Raw genomic sequence first — 18,082 nt, forward strand, 5'->3', positions numbered from 1 at the left:
ACAAAAACTTCTATACATGTTCAGTACACACACTTTTTTTTTGACACTGAATATTTTTAGTCTTTGGTTGTTAAATCTGCAGTTGTGGCACCCACATTTGGAGGACTGACTTCAGTGGAATTAATGTTTTTTTAAATAAGCATCTTTAGAAGGCAGGACATAGTTTGAGGAATCAACCAAATTATTACAAGTGATTATAACTAGTCATTATGAATGACCCTTGTTTAATTTGGTTTGGCTAGTTACCTTTAATAAGACTCAATTCCTATATTCATATTTTGCTTTACTCTGTTTTAATAGTTTTTATGACAAATGACATAATTCTTTTTTAAAATTTTTTTGTTATTTTTAGATATATATGACAGTAGAGTATATTTTGACATATTATACATGTAGTATAACTTACTAGGATCCCATTCTTTGTGGATGAATATGATGTGTTGTTACACTGGTCCAGACAACATAATTCTTAAAATTCTGACTGTTTTCAGATCATTTAAAAGTTAAAATATTATGGGTTTTAAGGAAGGGATGGTCTTTCGATACAGTTTTGAAACTTTCTTATTTCTCAATATTGTCTACATGGGAATTTCTGTAGTTCCCTTTGAAAACTAGGATAGAGAAAATATACTAAATAATAGACTTTTCAACCAAGTTTTGTTTTTATGGAGTTTTTCCTTTGTGTGTGTGTATGTGTGTGTGTGTGTGTGTGTGGTATCGGAGTTTTAACTTGGGTTTGTTACCACTGAGCTACATCACAGCCCTTTTTATTTTTTTTGAGACAGGATCTCACCAAGTTGCCCAGGCTGGCCCTGAATTTGAGACCCTCAGGTGTGAGCTACAGTACCCAGAGAATTTCTTAGAGTAACAAATTATTTCATAGGAAGGAAACTAAGTTGTCTTTTGTCTTGAAAGGCAATTGTTAGTTAAATGTCTGATTGGCTAAAAATGTGAGTCTTGCAGACATCCTCTCTACTGTTGCCTTTACCCATCCTAATCCTTTGCAGATGCTAAATCCATTTATGCATCAAACACATTGCTTGAATTTGGTGTTCCTAGTGAAGAAGAGAGGACCCCTAGCCACAAGAAGCTTTTACTCAGTAGGACAGAAGTTTTAGCAAATTACATAGTACCAAAGGATTAAGGGTGTTGAGAGGTTAGGGTGGATCTGAGTGGGAGTAATTTGAATAGCCCTCTGGGGCAAAGAGCAGCAGAAGCATATAGTAAGAACAGGATTGGAGGGATTTCCTAGGTTGCTTAGTTATCTAGTGGCAAGAGATGAGATCTCAAAGACTTTAAGGAGATCGGATATTGTTCTATAAGACAGAAAAGTAAGCTTTAACAGAATTCTCAAATTTGACCCTAACAGCAAAGAATTCAGAAAATATTTGAACTTTTTATCTTGCCCTTTGCCATAAATGTGGATATCAAGACATGGTTGTTACTTCCAAGAAGCTCAGATGATGAAGAAAACAAATGGTATGGCGATGTGTGATAAGATAATAGGGTGTACACAAAGATGGTTGACTGTTCACAATAGAAAAATAATTCTTTTGTTAAAATGTTGATTTAATTTTACAGAATATCTGTTAGGTCTGTCAAGCAGCCCAGGTCATCAGTTTCAACTGAGAAGGAGCTGAAGCCCAGAGAAATTAAATGATCTGCTCCACTTCTAGAACCAGAACCCATAATTCCTTGTTCTTTTTATTATAATACCTTTAGAATGTTTCTACTGATAGTCTAAGGAAGCAGCCATCATTAGGAAATGGTTTGAAAGTTCTGCCTCAGTCTCTCAAGTAGCTGGGATTGCAGGCATGTGCTACTGCACCTGGCTAAAAAGCTCTGTTGAAACCACATTTGGTCTGATGGGTAAAACTAAGGGAGTACATTTACTACTCCTTTTCATGTCAACACCCTAAAGTAGCTTAATATGTTTTCCCTTTGCAAGGTAAATGTGCTCAGTTTATACAATTGTCTTCATATGATGCATCCTTTACTATTTTGGTGGCCTACATGAAGTAGTCTCAGGGACTTATCTATGGCTACTAGGCACCCAGAAATTGAGTAGTATTTATGTTGCCATATTACAAGTATGGGATAAACTAAAATTATGCCTACAAGTTTGGAACCTAAGCTTCAATTATTAGGGATTAAGATTTCAAACTCCTTCTGGGATTGAGAATATAACCCAAGGGTGGAGCTTATGTGGGGCACTGAGTTCAATTCCTTGATCACAAAAAGTAAATAGATAAATCTACCTACCATTGGTTTATTTCAGAGACTTGTTAAATAAAAATTGTTTTAAAAATCTTCCCTCTTCTGGATATTTTCCTTTCCTTGTTTCCATGTCCTATTTTTCTTGATTGTAAATAATGCAGAAGATGATCCTCTGTGCATTGTGACCATAACACTGTTTTTCATGGCATTTGTCATTACAAATCATTTTTTCCGGAGCATCATAGGCATTTCCATACTAGCCCCCAAATACTTTTTAAATAGTGTTAATAGTTATATTTTTATTATGATAAAATATATTTAACATGAAATTTACCATCTTGACCATCTTAAATGTACAGTATGATAGTGGTAAGTACATTCCCATTACTGTACAACAAAGGGTTTTCTAGAACTCTTCTTGGAAATCTAAAACTATACTGATTAAGTATCATAACTACTCATGGCCCCTCTTCTAGCCCCTTGCAGCCACCATTCTACTTTTTGCCTCTATGAATTTGACTACTGAGGTCCCTCTTATAAGTGGGATTAATAGACTTTCTTTTTTTAAACAGAAAAGTACAGATGTATTAAGGTGAAGATTAAAATAGCACTCAGAGTGGGCCAATCAAGAGAAAGAGGCTCAAGTTTAAAAATAAGTCTAGATTACTATCCTAGTAGTATAGAACTTTGTTTATAATATCAGCATATTATAATAATAAAACAGTTGGAGCACATTTCATAATTTCGCTAGAAGAAAAGGCAAAATTCCTGTAGATCTTTATTTCTCTCTCTAAAACTGAGGGTATGACAATACCACTTTCTACATCTAAGTCCCAAGTATGTTTTCAAAATTCACCTCTCATCCATATCATCCTCACATGTCATGATGATAATAAATACCCAGTGCTTACATTCAGACTGTTCTTTGACTTTAAGTGATGCCCTATACAACCAGGAATATCTTCTTGATCCTTCCAGTTCACTTATATCCATTTAGGTCTGCAGTTGTAGAGAGTCTTTTATGTAAGGCTCTTTTGGAAGCTGATCTGTTTGGTTTCCAACATGGAAGCTTGCTAGTATCTTTAAAAGAGGAATTTCAAACTTATATTTAGTAAGAAAGTAGAAATTAAAATAAAGTTTGAGGCCAGCACCAGGGGCAGCAGCTCCAGAAGCCAGTCTGGTCCAATGACCAGTGGAAGGCCCTGGCAGCCCCTCTGCTGATCCAAGGGTGCAGGGTAAATGGTCAGGAGTTGTTAAGTGACCGAGGGAAATTTTGAAGGAATTGGATGAATATTTGAGAAGTCTGAATGAAGGAGAGACTATTGGTGCCAGAAGAGGCCAATGGTATACTGCATCCAGAGTTGGAGGAGCAGGGCAATGAGAATATTCAAATTGAGTCAGATGGTGTAACTGGCAGAGAACCAGAGCGAAGTCACATGGAACTTCTTTGAGGTACATCAAGACATCATGATATCATTGGCTGCAGCAGCAAAGTTGGCCAGGATAAGTCCAAGGATGATTATCACACAACAGGAAAGCTGAATAACAAGAGGTCCCAGCAACAGAACAACACTAAGAATGGAGAAAATGCATCCAATAATCATTAGCATGATAACGTCACTTTGAGAACACCCAAGGAAAAGAAAGAAAAGACCTCAAAGAAGAAAAAAATGTTCCAAGGCCAAAGCAAAAGGGAAGCATCCCCTGCAGACCTTCCCATTAACCCACATGAGCCCAGGTACTGCCTGTGCAAACAGGTCTTCTATGGAGAAATGATAGGCCACCACAAGGAAGAGTGCCCCATCCAGTGGTTTCACTTCTCCCGAGTGTGACTCAGTCACAAACCAAGGCAAGAAATACTGCACGAAGAGTCAAAGGGAAAAGGAGAAAATGATGGACAAAGCACTGGAAAAGTCCAAAAAAAGAAGACTTAAACCAGTTTGTTGGGCTGGGTTTGGGGTTTGTGGCTCAGTGGTGGAACACTCACCTAGTATGCATGAGACCCTGGGTTCGATCCTCAGCACCACATAAAAAAGGTATTGTGTCCACCTACAACTAAGACAATATTTAAAAAAAAAAAATATTAGAAAAAGCCATTTCTTTCATGGGAATGATGGTGATTGTATTCATTGGTACACATGTAATGACAGTGGTCTGTGGATGTACAATTTAGAAACTACAAATAAAGGTTTGAATTAAGCACAAAAAATTGTTTGGGATGCTTATAAGATGCCACAAAATCACTTAGAGTCAAGTAGATACGTAAATTTGTGAGTCTTTCACAGTTTTTAAAATTATGCACCCTTTAATAAAAAATGTCTTTTGACTAGACCTCTAAGTTTTAGTTTCCTTCCTCCTCTGTGTAATATTTAATTTAGGGTTACCATATTTTTTGTTTCACTGTAACTGTAATATATCTAAAAAGTGCTATTGCCTTAAAAAATATTAGCAATAATTTTGTTCATGTGTATAGAAATAAGAATAATAATTTACAGTTTTAACTTGTAAATATGGTATCTGGGTGTAATGAATATGTGGTGAGTTAGCTTATTTTGCTGTAATGTATGTGTTTTGGGAAGGTAGTTTGAACTACTGATGAGCAGTGTGAAGAGAGTAGTTTGAAATAGTTTGAATTAAGCTGCATTTTCCTGTAACAAAATGTGAAGTATTTTGATTAAAATATGGGAACTGTTAAGCAGTAATTTTCAGAGAACTATTCTAGTTCTGTTTATGAAATAAAAGTGTACTGGTATCTTAGATGTTAATTAGTCTCTTCTTTCTACAGAAACAGGAAGGTTGTTGATTATTCACAGTTTCAAGAATCTGATGATGCAGGTATGTGTTGTGGTTTCAACAAGTTTTGTTGGACTGACCAGTAGAGGAGTTGGCAGCTAATATTTATCATGCTTTTATTAATTAATTTATTTATTTTGCAGTACTGGGGATTGAACCCAGGAGCACTTTACCACTCAACTACATCCCTCAGCATTTTTATTTTGAGATAGGGTTTCACTAAGTTGCTGAGGCTGGCCCCAAACTTGCAATCTCCCTACCTCAGCGTGCTGTGTCAGTGAGATCACAGGCATGTGCCATTGCACCTGGTAGATTGTTGTTTTTTTGTTTTTGTTTTGTTTTTTTAATTTTTAGAATATTTATCCAAATTATCTGTGTTAACCAAAACAAAAGTTGGACTCAAATGGGATCCAGTTTTTTCTTGTAAGTCATTGTTAATAAACACTTAATTTTTTTTCTCACATGGTTTTGGAGTCCAAGTTAAATGTCCAATAATTCTGATACAGTGTTTATTACTTAAAATATCTCCTGCTAGCCAGGCATAGTAGCATAGTACCTATAGTCCCAGCTACTTAAGAGACTGAAACAGGAGGATCACTTGATCCCCAGTTTGAGGCTAACCTTGGCAATGTAGTGAAACCCTGATTCAAAAAAATTTGGCTATTATCAGAGTAAAAACTGTATCTTATATTGGAGGGCAGGATTATAGTTTTTACATAATACAGTAACTAAAATGGAATTCTATTTTGTGTGACAATTTTGATTTGTGAACAGATTCATCATAGAATAAATAAACACTGTCCTAAATCTTAGTCATAAAATAGTTCTTCATTATTATGTTCTTAATTTCATTATTTTCAAAGTACATGTACTTTCCTTCCCGCCTTTCCTCCTTCTTTCCCTCCAACCCTTCTACCCTCCCCTTTTGGGAAAACTTGGAAAAATGCAGAAAGATGTACAAAAGAGTAAAAAAAAAATAAAAACAAAAAAACCTGACATAATCCTACCTCCCTATTATTAATTACTAACACTAAATGCTTGCTTTTCGTGCCAGGTATTGCTCTAAATGTTTGCATTAATAACTTATTCCTTAGAACAGTCTCGTTAATATGAGTTGTACTATTATAAGTCTCATTTTATAATTAGAGAAACTGAGGCAGAGATACTATTCAAGGCCCCTTAGCTAGCAAATAACTATTTCACCCTTTTTGTTAATTCCTATTCTTTTGCCTTTTTTTTTAACCTTTTAAAAATGGAATTGAGGTCTTGGTGTAGAGTTTTGGGTTCTGTCCCTATCTCACTCATACTTAAAAGTACTTTTCACATTTTATTAAAAGTTATTTGAAATAACCTATAAATGTTATGATAGTCCATAATGGAATTTATATTGTGTTCAATCACTTAATAATTGCTGAAGCTCCAGATTGCTTCCCAACTTCTTGCCATTATATATAAAATGGTATAGTAAACAGTTTTGGAAATAATCACCTTTTGATGTAAGATAGTTTTCTGTAGTGTTATAAGACTTTTGAGGTTAGAGATATTTTTCTGAAGTGCTAGAGTACCTAGCATACATTACATGTGTTTAATACTTTAGAATTGTTAGAACTATAGAATTGTAAGTTCTTTACTTTCAAGATGCTTGTGATATAACCATGTTATTATAATATATTCAAATAAATAAGATGTTGAGACATGAGAAAATCATAAAAGGGAATGATATAAAATGATGATATTTGTCTTTAGATTTATAAAATATGTATATATAAGGACTAGAGAGTAATATGCAAGAATGGAGTTGAAGTAATAAGATTAGGGTGGAAATTTTTTTTTAATAAAAAAAAATTTTGGAAAATCCTGCTGTTTGCCATTTAAGTAACATGAGCTAATTATCACCAGTAAATATAAGTTGGTGCTTTTAACATGTAAACATCATAATATAGTTAAATGAATTTGAAAAATGCTCTGTTTAGATGAAGATTATGGAAGGGATTCAGGTCCTCCTGCTAAGAAAATTCGATCATCTCCTCGAGAAGCTAAAAATAAGAGGCGATCTGGAAAGAATTCACAGGAAGATAGGTAAGAGGCATTGTTTTTCTGTTTCTGTTTCTACTGTCACTCTGAAATGAGGGTAGTGTTTGATCTTTAAATTGTTGATAACTCCATATACTTTTGGCAAATACTTACTGTCTTCTTGATGTTTTGCATATTTCTTATTATCTCAGGCTGTGCTTTTAGGTCTAGAGATTAGTCTCTTCACTTGTGAGCCTTGCTTAGATTCAGCCTTAAATCCAAGGCGATCAACTGGGCTTGGTGGCAAAAACCTATCATCACAGCAGCTCAGAGACTGAGGCAGGAGGATCACAGGTTTAAAGCCAGACTCAGTAACACAGTGAAACTGTAAGCAACCTAGTGAGACCCTGTGTCAAAATAAAAAATAAAAACCACGCAGTAAGCTCAGCATGGTGGTGCATACCTATAATCCCAGGGGCCGGGGGGCTGAGGCAGGAGGATCGCAAGTTCAAAACCAGCCTCAGCAGTTTAGCAGAGCCCTAAGCAACTTACTGAGACTCTGTCTCTAAATAAAATACAAAAAGGGCTGGGGATATGGCTCAGTAGTTAAAGCACCCCTGGGTTTAATCCCTGGTGCCCACACACACACTAAGGGAGGGGGAGGGAAGAATAGAAGTTTCACTGGATTCAACAGAGGGGAATGAAGGGAAGGGACCAGGGGTGGGAATAGGAAAGATACATCGGACATAACTTTCCTATGTTCATAAATGAATATATGACCAGTGAAACTCCACATCACGTACAACCACAAGAATGGAATCCTAATTAGAATAAGTTATACTCCATATATGTATAATATGTCAAAATACACTCTCATATATATATCTAAAAAGAACAAATTTTAAAAATTAAAATAAAAAGGGGGGCTGGGGATGTGGCTCAGTGGTAAAACCCTCCTGGGTTCAATCCCTGGTACAAAAAAAATCCAAGGTGATCCCAACAATGCCTCTGCTGCTACCTCAAACCTCAACATAAACAGAAAGATTGTTTAAGTATATACTTTGTCACCTAAAATTAGTATTGACATTTTCATTGTAGTGATAGCAAAGAACAAGTGACCTCTCATTCAGTCACAAATCACTGGTCAAATCAACTAAACCTTACAGAATCTTAAGCAGTGTGGCCTGCAAAGTTTTACTGTCTTCTACTCAATTCTCATTTGTTTAAATAACTTAATCATCGTGTGCTCCATTCCATTCATGCTGAGGGTCAAACACAGGGCCTTGTGCATGCTAGGTAAGCATTCTACCACCCCAAGACCTCTCTTCCCTTAGTTTTGTAATGAGTTTAAGTGAGTTTTAATTTAACTATAATTTTTCCTCGTGAGGCCAGGATCTTGTAACTTTTGCCTATTTTCCAAGGTTTTCACACAGTTTCATACTCAGTGTAGCATAACTTCAAGACTTCCTTGATGATGGTGATAATAACCACTTATAACTATTAATGTGTGGGGCTCTTATATACTTTTTCATTTAATTATCTCAACACCTCTGTTAAGTGATGTTAACTTAGACAGTTTCAATGATTTAACCAAAGTTACCCAGGAAATGGTCAAGCAGGTTTTGAAATCATGCCTGTTAGACCCCAAATCCATATTTCTAGCTTTTAGGCTATGCCACTTCCAAATAACACTACTACAGGTGAGCAGTTCGAAGAAATGAATAGTATTTCTCACTTCTTCTAAGATCCTTGGAGCCCTAGGCTCTTTGTTAACATACATATTTAGCCAAATGTGATGTCACACTTCTGTATTCCAGCTTCTTGGAAGACTGAGGCAGGAGGATCGCAAGTTCTAGGCCATCCTGGGCAACTTAGCAAGTCCTGTCTAAAAATATAATTTTAAAAGAGCTGGAGAAGTAACTCAGCATAGAACAGTGCATAGCATTTGAAAGGTTCAATCCCCAGGAAGGAGAGTGGAAAAGTGTGTGTGTGTGTGTGTGTGTGTGTGTGTGTGTGTGTGTGTGAAATATAAAATTATACCATTGAAATCTTTCAGAGTTTTACAGGATATCTAGTCCAGTTTTATGTAGCCATGCAATTTAGAACAATTTTTTGTTATGTTCACTTATATTTCTCCTAGGAATGAACTGCTTGTAGCTGTTACAATGCTTCAACAATGTAGCCTAAATTTTTTCTTATTGGAACTATTTAATTTTATTATTCTCTCTGAAGTGTCAATTATTATTGAGGTAAATGCAATTTTTATTTCCATTTGTGTTAGATGCCTTGTGTATTCCCTCAGACCAATGGTGTGTTGATTTTTCTATTATTCTTCACTTAAAAGTTCAGCTTTCATTTGACTTTCCCATAAGGATTAAGTGTTTACAGTGATGTAATTCATTATCATTGGTTATATTTGTGTATTAGATGCCCTTTTGTGTGTGTGTGTGTAAGTGTGTGGGTATGGTGTTGTGAATCAAACCCAGGGCCTTGTATATACTAAGCAATCACTCCTCCAGTGAGCTCTAACCCTAACCCTTAAGTGCCTGTACTGCATAAAAATGTGCATATACAATAGTCACAAGTTTCAGAATTACAAAAGTGTCTCAGACTCAGATTACTTGGTAAAGAAATATGTTTGGTTATTCTCTTTGCATAGGAATCTTAGGTTCCGTAATTTTCATTTGATTGTAGTCTGGATTTATGGGGAATACCAGTGATTTACAAGTCCTACTGTTTAAAAAAGGAGAGCCAAGATGGCAGTTTTTACAGATGAGTGTTTCTTTTTTGTTCATCAAAATATCTCATGAAGTCATAAAATGTTAGTACTGAAGAGTACCAAATGATTTGCTTAAGATTGTACAACTAATTAATGATAAAAATGGGAACCCAGATTCCCAAGTTAAGATTTAAGGACCTAATACATGAAAGTTTATGACTTTAAAAGTTATTTTTATGGAACATTCCTATAATCCCAGCTACTTGGGAGACTGAGGCAAGAGGATTGTAAGGTCAAGGTCAGCCTGGGCAACTTATCGAGACCAGGCTGGGAATGTAGCTCAATGGTAGAATGGTAGAATGGTAGCATATTCCAGACCTTGGGTTCAGTCCCCAGGGTCACCAAAAAAATAAATATTTTTTGAAATTTTCCATTGAACTTGAAAACTCCTTAGCTTCTGTTACACAGTGGTTGTGAACTCACTCTTACTTTCTCAGTGGTACAAGGCAGGCCTTATTGATGTTTCTTTCTTCCTTTTTTTGTTTCTTTCTTTTTTAAGAACCTTGGAGCACTGTACCACTAAGCTACATTCTCATCCCTTTTTTTAACTTTATTTTGAAACAGGGTCTCACTAAGTTGCCAAAGCTGGCCTCAAACTTAAAATCATCCTGCCTCAACCTCCTGATTCTCAAAAACCATGTTTGGTGGTTTCTGATACATAGAAATATTGGACGCAAAAGTTATTAGAAAATAATTACTAGTAAATAACTAAATTATTTTATTTTCATTTTATATTTAGTATTTTTGTCCTTTTTCCATCGAAAATACTTTTTCTTATGAACTAGGCCTGAGCTGAGATACCTTCTTTTTTACTTTGGGTCTTTGGAAGCAATTTGTTTTTCCATAGAAGATAAAATCATGCTTATTCACCAATAACACTATAAAGTGAATAACAAAAGCAATTTTACTGGTCAGCATCTGTTTGAACATTTTATTTTCAGATTCTTCTCAGTCAGACATCAGAGATCTGTGTTTATTTAGACTCTGATTTAACACTTTCTTTCCCCTTTGCCTTATAGTGAGGACTCAGAAGAAAAAGATGTGAAAACCAAGAAGGATGATTCTCACTCTGCAGGTAGAAAACTATTTTCAATGTGATATTTATTCATTAGGCATTTTAACAAGGAATCTTGTGTACTAGACATTATTGCAAATGCTGGACTTACAAAAATGTCTCTATCTTCAAAGAACTAATAATGATTCTGTTCTGGTGGCTTATAATAAAGCATGTACTCTGGGTCCCATCCCAAGATTTCCAATGGAATTAATATAGGTGGGACGTTGAGGCTTTGTGTGTGTTTTTAAGTATCATGGGTATATTATTCTCATGCACAATCAATATTGAAAACATTTTTACAAGAGCAGATAAAAGACATCAAACTAAATGTATATGCATGTGTAATACTAAGTGAAATAAAGGTTATTAAAAAGGACGTAATCAATTCTGGGTTGAAAAGCAAAAGGGTTTACATTTTAGTGCCACTCTTTAGATTTACATCTGTAATTCTAAGCACCTCAGGAATCTAAGGCAGAGGCAGAAGGCAAGTTCAAGTCTAGTCTCAACAACCTAGCAAGACCCTGTCTCAAAATAAAAAATAAAAAGAACAGAGGAAGTAGCTCAGTGGTAGTGGTAGATTACCCCTAGGTTCAATCCACAGTATCTGAACAAAAGAGAGAGAGAAAGAGAAAAAGAAGGGGCCAGGGTTGTGGCTCAGTGATAGAGCGCTTGCCTAACATGTGTGAGGCCCTGGGTTTGATTCTCAGCACCACATAAAGGTAAACGAATAAAATAAAGGTCCATCAACATCTAAAAAAATATTTAAAAAAAGAAACTACCTATAAAGAAAGCTCTTTGTAAGAATTTTAACTTAAAAGAATTAAGGTGAATTAATGAGACATCTTTGTGAACTAATATAATGTTCAATCCTGATGGCTTATTTTTGGTACTAATTTTTAAGTTTAACTTTTTTTAAGTTAAATTAAATTCTTTATTAAAGAATTAAGGATTTTTTTCCTTATTGCTCCCAGACACTCGTTTTGACCTGTATACCTCCTTTGTCTTCCTGGAGCTTCCTTTTAATGAGACAGCTATTTAGTTGATATTTAGATGGTAAACAAAGTTCTCCTAAATTCACTCCACTAAGCTATTTTGCTTTCCTGCTATTTATGTATGCTGTTTGGCTGCCTACATTTAAAAAGGTTATTTTAATATTTTATACTATCTGGTGATCTTAAGATAATGTAGTATACACTCATTCATTTGCCTTGTGAAACCTACCTTGAATATCTTAACTTTATTAGTTTTTTGAGCACTTTAAGATGCATAACTCTATACTAATATTAAGGATGGGTGAATTTAGTTTAGGGTCTGCCAAGTCAGCTTGATTTTCTGTTGTCTGTAGATGAGGTTTTCAGCAGTGAAAGTGAGGATTTGAACACTGAGCATGGCAAGGCTTGTAGGACCCTGAGTGTTTTCAGAAGAACAACAGCTAAATCTTAACAGACTAAGAGCCTAAAAGGGCTAAACTAGAAACTAATACAAACAACTTATTCTAGAGCCAGGGACCTGGCAGACTGTCCTTAAACCATATTTTTTCACAAACACCCTAGGTATTAAAAAAATTTTTTTTAATTAATAAATTGTAGTATATGAAAGTAATTTTTTATTAGTTTGCCCAAATATCTTTAGCTAATTGATATGAACATGTGTTTTAAAGAGCTCCCTCTATCCCCTCTAAACTGTAAAGGGTAATAATTGGACTGGACACTTTTTTTAAAAAAATTTTTTAGATGTTGATAGACCTTTATTTCATTCATTTATTTATATGTGGTGCTGAGAATCAAACCCAGTGCCTCACACATGCTAGGCAAGCTTTCTGCCACTGAGCCACAACCTCAGCCCTTGACGTTGTTTTTTGTCTTAGATCTTAGACTAAAGATCACTGGAAAACATTCATCCCCTCTTAAAAATATTTTAAAGTATTTTTCTGTCTTTTCTAAAAATGGTGAACATAGATTTGAATGTATTTGAGTATATTAGGGCAAAATAATGATATAAATTTAAAGTATTCTATAGGAAGCATGTATTCACACTTTAATTCAGCTTTGTTATTGCTTTAAACTGCATGTTTAAGTTATTTTTATAAATGTCCTGGATACATAGAATTATTTGAGTTCTTTGCTTGTGAACTTTAACTCCTCCTTTGTGTGTTTTGCAGGAATTTTGAAGGATAGAATTTACCCTTTTAGAATTAAATAAAGCCAGGTACTATGGCATCCGCCTATAATCCTGGTGGCTTGGGAAGCTGAGACAGTAGTGTCTCAAGTTCTAGGCCAGTATTAGCAACTTAGTGAGGCTCTAAGCAAATTTAGTGAAACCCTGTCTCAAAAAATAAAAAGGGCTGGGGATGTAGCTTAGTGGTAAATTGCCCCTGTTTTAAATACTCAGTTAAAAAAAAAAAATGAAATAAAGCCATGTTTATATACTGTATCAGTGACTAGGTCACTCTTTCAGTCACCTTTCAAATACAAAATTCTTTGTTCATTGCGTCATGATAACTTTTATATTGCAGAGGACAGTGAAGATGAAAAAGATGATCATAAAAATGTACGCCAACAAAGGCAGGCAGCATCTAAAGCAGCTTCTAAACAGAGAGAGATGCTTATGGAAGATGTGGGCAGTGAGGAAGAACAAGAAGAAGAGGATGAGGCACCATTCCAGGAGAGTATGTGAAGTTGGCTAGTGTCCTTTAGTTGTTTGATTATAATTGTAGTTTGACTCTGGTTATTTTAGCATTTTCTAAGATGCTAAATGTTACATCCAGACCCTTAAATTAGGTTGATAGTTTCTGTTAAAAGAGATGATGACCCATTAATATTTTTAAATGTTCAGAAATTCTCATTATTTACCATTTGTAATAGTTGCCCTCTTTCTTCTTAAAGATGGTCAGACTCAAACACAAAATGAACAGTATTAAAGTAATGATTACATGTTGCAATTTAAGATGTGTTTTAGCCTGGTAGAGAATATAGACCCCCTGACACACACCATCAAAATGTTAACAGCAAAATGTAGATATTGCACAGGTTATTCAGATTAGCTATATGAATTTTTGTTTTACCTGTAATTTTCTTGTTCCATTTATTTCAATGTCGGGCCCAAAGTACAAGGTCAGTTCAGTTTCATTTCCATAGTCTCAACCAGTCTTATATGGGACTGATAAAATTACCCAAAGCTATTTGATGGTTTCAGTTTTTATTCAAATTAAGTTTGGTCCCTTCTGTCTCCAACCAACTCTTTAGACAAGTCAGTCATGTAACCCTCATGTGGGGTGCATGCTGAACCCATTTATATATGGGACCAGTGACAATTCCAACCACATTGTTAGAACAGCTGCAAATAGAATCCAATAGTGTTTGACTCCCAGATCCCATCCTCTGATCATTCTTCACAGTCTTTCCCTTTGTTTTCTTGAAAGAATGTGTGCATTAAGTTAGATGTTGAAATTATTCTTTCTTCTCAGAAGATTCAGGCAGTGACGAAGATTTCCTAATGGAAGACGATGATGATAGTGACTATGGCAGTTCAAAAAAGAAAAACAAAAAGATGGTTAAGAAGTCCAAACCTGAGAGAAAAGAAAAGAAAATGCCCAAACCCAGACTAAAGGCTACAGGTAAGTTCTGCAGAAGTAAAATTAAATTGCTACTTTAAAAAATTTCAAGAACCAGTACTTTCTCTACAGAAATTCACTAGGCCTTAGCATTGGCCTGATATTTAATAGGAATACAAAAAAATCTGAAAGGATCCCTTATTAATAAAGACATCATGCCCACCAAGGGACTGGTGGGCTTAGCCCTATGCTTCAGCTACTGCCAGGTATAAATAAAATTTGGTAATGGCTTATTTGTTTCAGATATAGTGGTAAGAATCCTGTGTCAACATACCTGTTAACTCCAGTTGCTATGTATCACAGTCCCAGCAACCTCTGAAGATTTGAAATTGTGAAAGTGCACAGTCAGGCCTACAACAATGCATTCAAGTTCTGGTCTCTGCCTCATCCTTTGTACTCTGAGAATAAAACCACACTTGAAAACATGAATTCACTTTCTGTGAGCCCTGGTGTTTTCTGCCAGATATTTTCCTAGTTGGCGCTAGTTTGTTAATTAAATCAGAAATCTAGATTTGCTTTTTGTGTTAGCGGTTTTATTCTGGCAAATAGAATTAGAGTTTTGGTTTGTGTTTCGGTACTAGAGATTAAACACATGAGAACTTAAAGACTGAGCCACATCCCCAGCACTTTTTATTTTATATTGGATACAGGGTATTGCTGAGTTACTTAGGGTCTTGCTTAGTTGCTGAGGCTGACCTGAAACATGGAATCTTCTTGTTTCAGCCTCCTGAGCCACCACACCCCATGTAGAATTAGAGATTTTTTAATCACTTCTTGATGTTGGGAATGATGAAACTATTGAAAATTATTTGATGGCTTTAGTTTCTACCCAGATTATGTCTTTCCCTCTTCTTGTCCTGCTTTTTAAACATAAACAGTTTCAATCTTGAACACTTATAGTTTCACAAGCCACTAAGGATGATGTGTATTTTCTGTAGCATAATGCTTTATTAAAGGCATTACTGATAACATTAGATAAGTGATTAGATAACTGTTGGAGAAGCTGGGTTTAGTGGCACGCACCTGTAAACCCAGATACTCAGGAGGTAGGAGGATTACAGATTCTAGGCCAGCCTGGGAAACTTAGCAAGGCGCTGTCCCAAAGTAAGAAAAATTTAAAAGGACTGGGGAGCTAGGTCAGTGCTTGCCCAGCATGTGTGAGGCCCTGGGTTCAATCTTTAGTACCACAAAAAAAAGTTTAAACATCACATAGCATATACATATATTAAAACATCACATTGTACCCTATGTAAATATGCATAATTTTTATGTTTTTATATATCAGTTAAAAATAATTTTAAAAATGATTGGAACCTACTACAACATATTGTAGTAATATATCAGGACTCGTTTAGAAATTGAGATAGGCTTATCTATATGTGTACTGTGTGCCCATCTTATTCCTAGTAAGTTGGGATGTTGTTTATAGATTTTATTGTTACAGAAAGACATTTTTTCTCTTCCCTAAACATTGGTTCTCTTCTTTCAGTGACGCCAAGTCCAGTGAAAGGCAAAGGGAAAGTGGGTCGCCCCACGGCTTCAAAGGCCTCAAAGGAAAAGACTCCTTCTCCCAAAGAAGAAGATGAGGAACCGGAGAGCCCTCCTGAAAAGAAGACGTCTGCAAGCCCCCCACCTGAGAAATCTGGGGATGAAGGGTCTGAAGATGAAGCCCAGTCTGGGGAGGATTAAAAGTGATGATGGTTTGGGGAGAGATTTTATTAAAAAAAGAAAAAAGAAAAAAAGAGGGGGAAAAAAGAGAACCTACTTAAGATAGAACATGGTTTTGGCTATGGCTTGACTCATGGGCTTTCAGTGCTTTTTTCCCTTTGTTTAAAATAACATTCTCTCTCTCTTTCTCTCTCTTTTTTAAGAAAACCATTGTATGTTGAAGTGTTTAAGTTTCCTTTTTGTCTTTTGGGCTTCTCTTTGCCACCACCCCCCTTTCCCAATGAAAGCCATGTCAACTTAATCACTGGATTGACTGCTTCATCTTTTTATTTTTAATGGAAGGTAGACCCCAGTTGTAAAGCAATAAGATTTGAGATGAACACTATGGAAATCTTGCTTTTTGCTAAACAACAGCAAGTTGAACAGTAATCAAAAACAGAGAGGTTTTAGTTTAAAATGATTGCTTATTTCTCTGCCTGGACTTTTAAAAAAATCAGTTGTCATCTAATATGAGTTTATATGTCTATATGCCTAAGTGTAAATGTCTAAATCATGACTCTAAACTTCCACTGATGAGGCAGGTAGGAGATAAAGATGAATTCTGAATTGTTACTAAAAGTACTCATATTTTTTACCTGGGTGGGGGTTGGGAAATGGGTTTACCTGACCTTGTTTGCGGGGTGTGGGTTTTCTTTTTTTATCTCATCACTTATTATCTCAAAGAGACTCGGAGCCAGTGATCCTTTTATCCTGCTACAGTCTTTAAGGAACTGAAAAAAAAAAAAAAAAAAACAAGAGCCGCCAAAACTGAAATCACTCTCGATTTCATATTTCATTCTCTAATGGTTCATGTTTTAAAAATATATATGTATCCTGTTTTTTGGATAAAATTTTACCAAGGATCAAAAATAAAAAAGATACCCTAGAATTTAAATGGAAAGATGAATCTACACATCACAGTGGGTTTCTTCTCAATCTGACAGTGTTTAGGTTTTAAGCAAATAAAATTCCATTTAATGTGAAACTCAGTCACAAAAGAGTTGAGATATTTCCTTTATGAAAACAGAATTGAAATTCTTTTTATGCTATAAATGTACATTTAGATCCCATGAACCATGCTGTTATTTGTTATAGAACATTTTCCTTCTTATACCCCGATCTTCCCGTTTCTCTATAGAAATATGGTGTGAAGTACATCTCTGCTTCCTGCTGCTACATAGAACACCTCTACGCCCCCTACCCCCAGGCCTACCAGCTCTACTAGGGGACACTTTTCCTAACTCTCCTTCACTTACTGACAGGATAGGAAGTACGTTAAATGCTATTTCCATACTATTGAGTTTGCTTTTTTTGTCTTAGTTAGTCTGACCCCCTGCTTTCTGCTCATGTTTCTCAAAGCAGGAGACTGAGACTCAACAGGACTAGAGAAATCATGCATTTAGGAGGCCCATGTACCACTGATAAACAGACATTTTTACATGCCTTAGGAAAGCAGTCAGGAGATAGATCTGCAACTTTGATCCTCCATATGCTGATACCATGAGCTAATTAGGAGCAAACGTCAGGGATCTTGGTATAATAATAAATTGAAAATATGGTGAAATTTAACTTCTGCATTTTTCCTGCTTTTTAATTTAGATTAACTTCCTCAATATTCTCCTCTTGTGGTTTTCTTTTTGTCTTTTAAGTGATGGCATGTATTTCTCAGACAATATAGCTTTCTTGCAGGTGTTCCTAGGACAAGGGTTATTTAAGGAATTATTTTTACTCTAATTATGAAGACACTTTAAGGAACATTCTTAACTTTGATTTTTTAAAAACACCCAGTGGCAAAGACTTATTTCATTGTTGCACTGTGTGTTAAAGAATGAATAAGAGTTTTTAATACATGGCCAAAAATTGCAGGACTTGAACATAAGTAGCAGTTGGATTTTTATCTTAC

The 18,082-nt window shown here is 35.4% G+C and overlaps 1 protein-coding gene across 2 annotated transcripts in view; it reads left to right on the forward strand.

Annotated features, from left to right (window-relative positions):
- Positions 1-16,525, forward strand: part of Nucks1 (nuclear casein kinase and cyclin dependent kinase substrate 1) — a 28,831-nt gene extending 12,306 nt beyond the window's left edge. The window contains exons 2-7 of one of the 2 annotated variants that reach the window (XM_047520882.1): positions 5,003-5,052; positions 6,984-7,089; positions 10,822-10,877; positions 13,375-13,527; positions 14,326-14,475; positions 15,962-16,525. In XM_047520882.1, coding sequence (XP_047376838.1) covers positions 5,003-5,052; positions 6,984-7,089; positions 10,822-10,877; positions 13,375-13,527; positions 14,326-14,475; positions 15,962-16,161 — 715 coding nt within the window. In that variant the 3' untranslated portion in view covers positions 16,162-16,525. The remainder of the gene's footprint in view (positions 1-5,002; positions 5,053-6,983; positions 7,090-10,821; positions 10,878-13,374; positions 13,528-14,325; positions 14,476-15,961) is intronic. The other variant, XM_047520883.1, reaches the window with a different exon arrangement.
- The last annotated feature ends 1,557 nt before the right edge of the window (positions 16,526-18,082 follow it).

This window comes from Sciurus carolinensis, chromosome 12 (assembly GCF_902686445.1).
Source record: "Sciurus carolinensis chromosome 12, mSciCar1.2, whole genome shotgun sequence".
Taxonomy (NCBI): domain Eukaryota; kingdom Metazoa; phylum Chordata; class Mammalia; order Rodentia; family Sciuridae; genus Sciurus; species Sciurus carolinensis.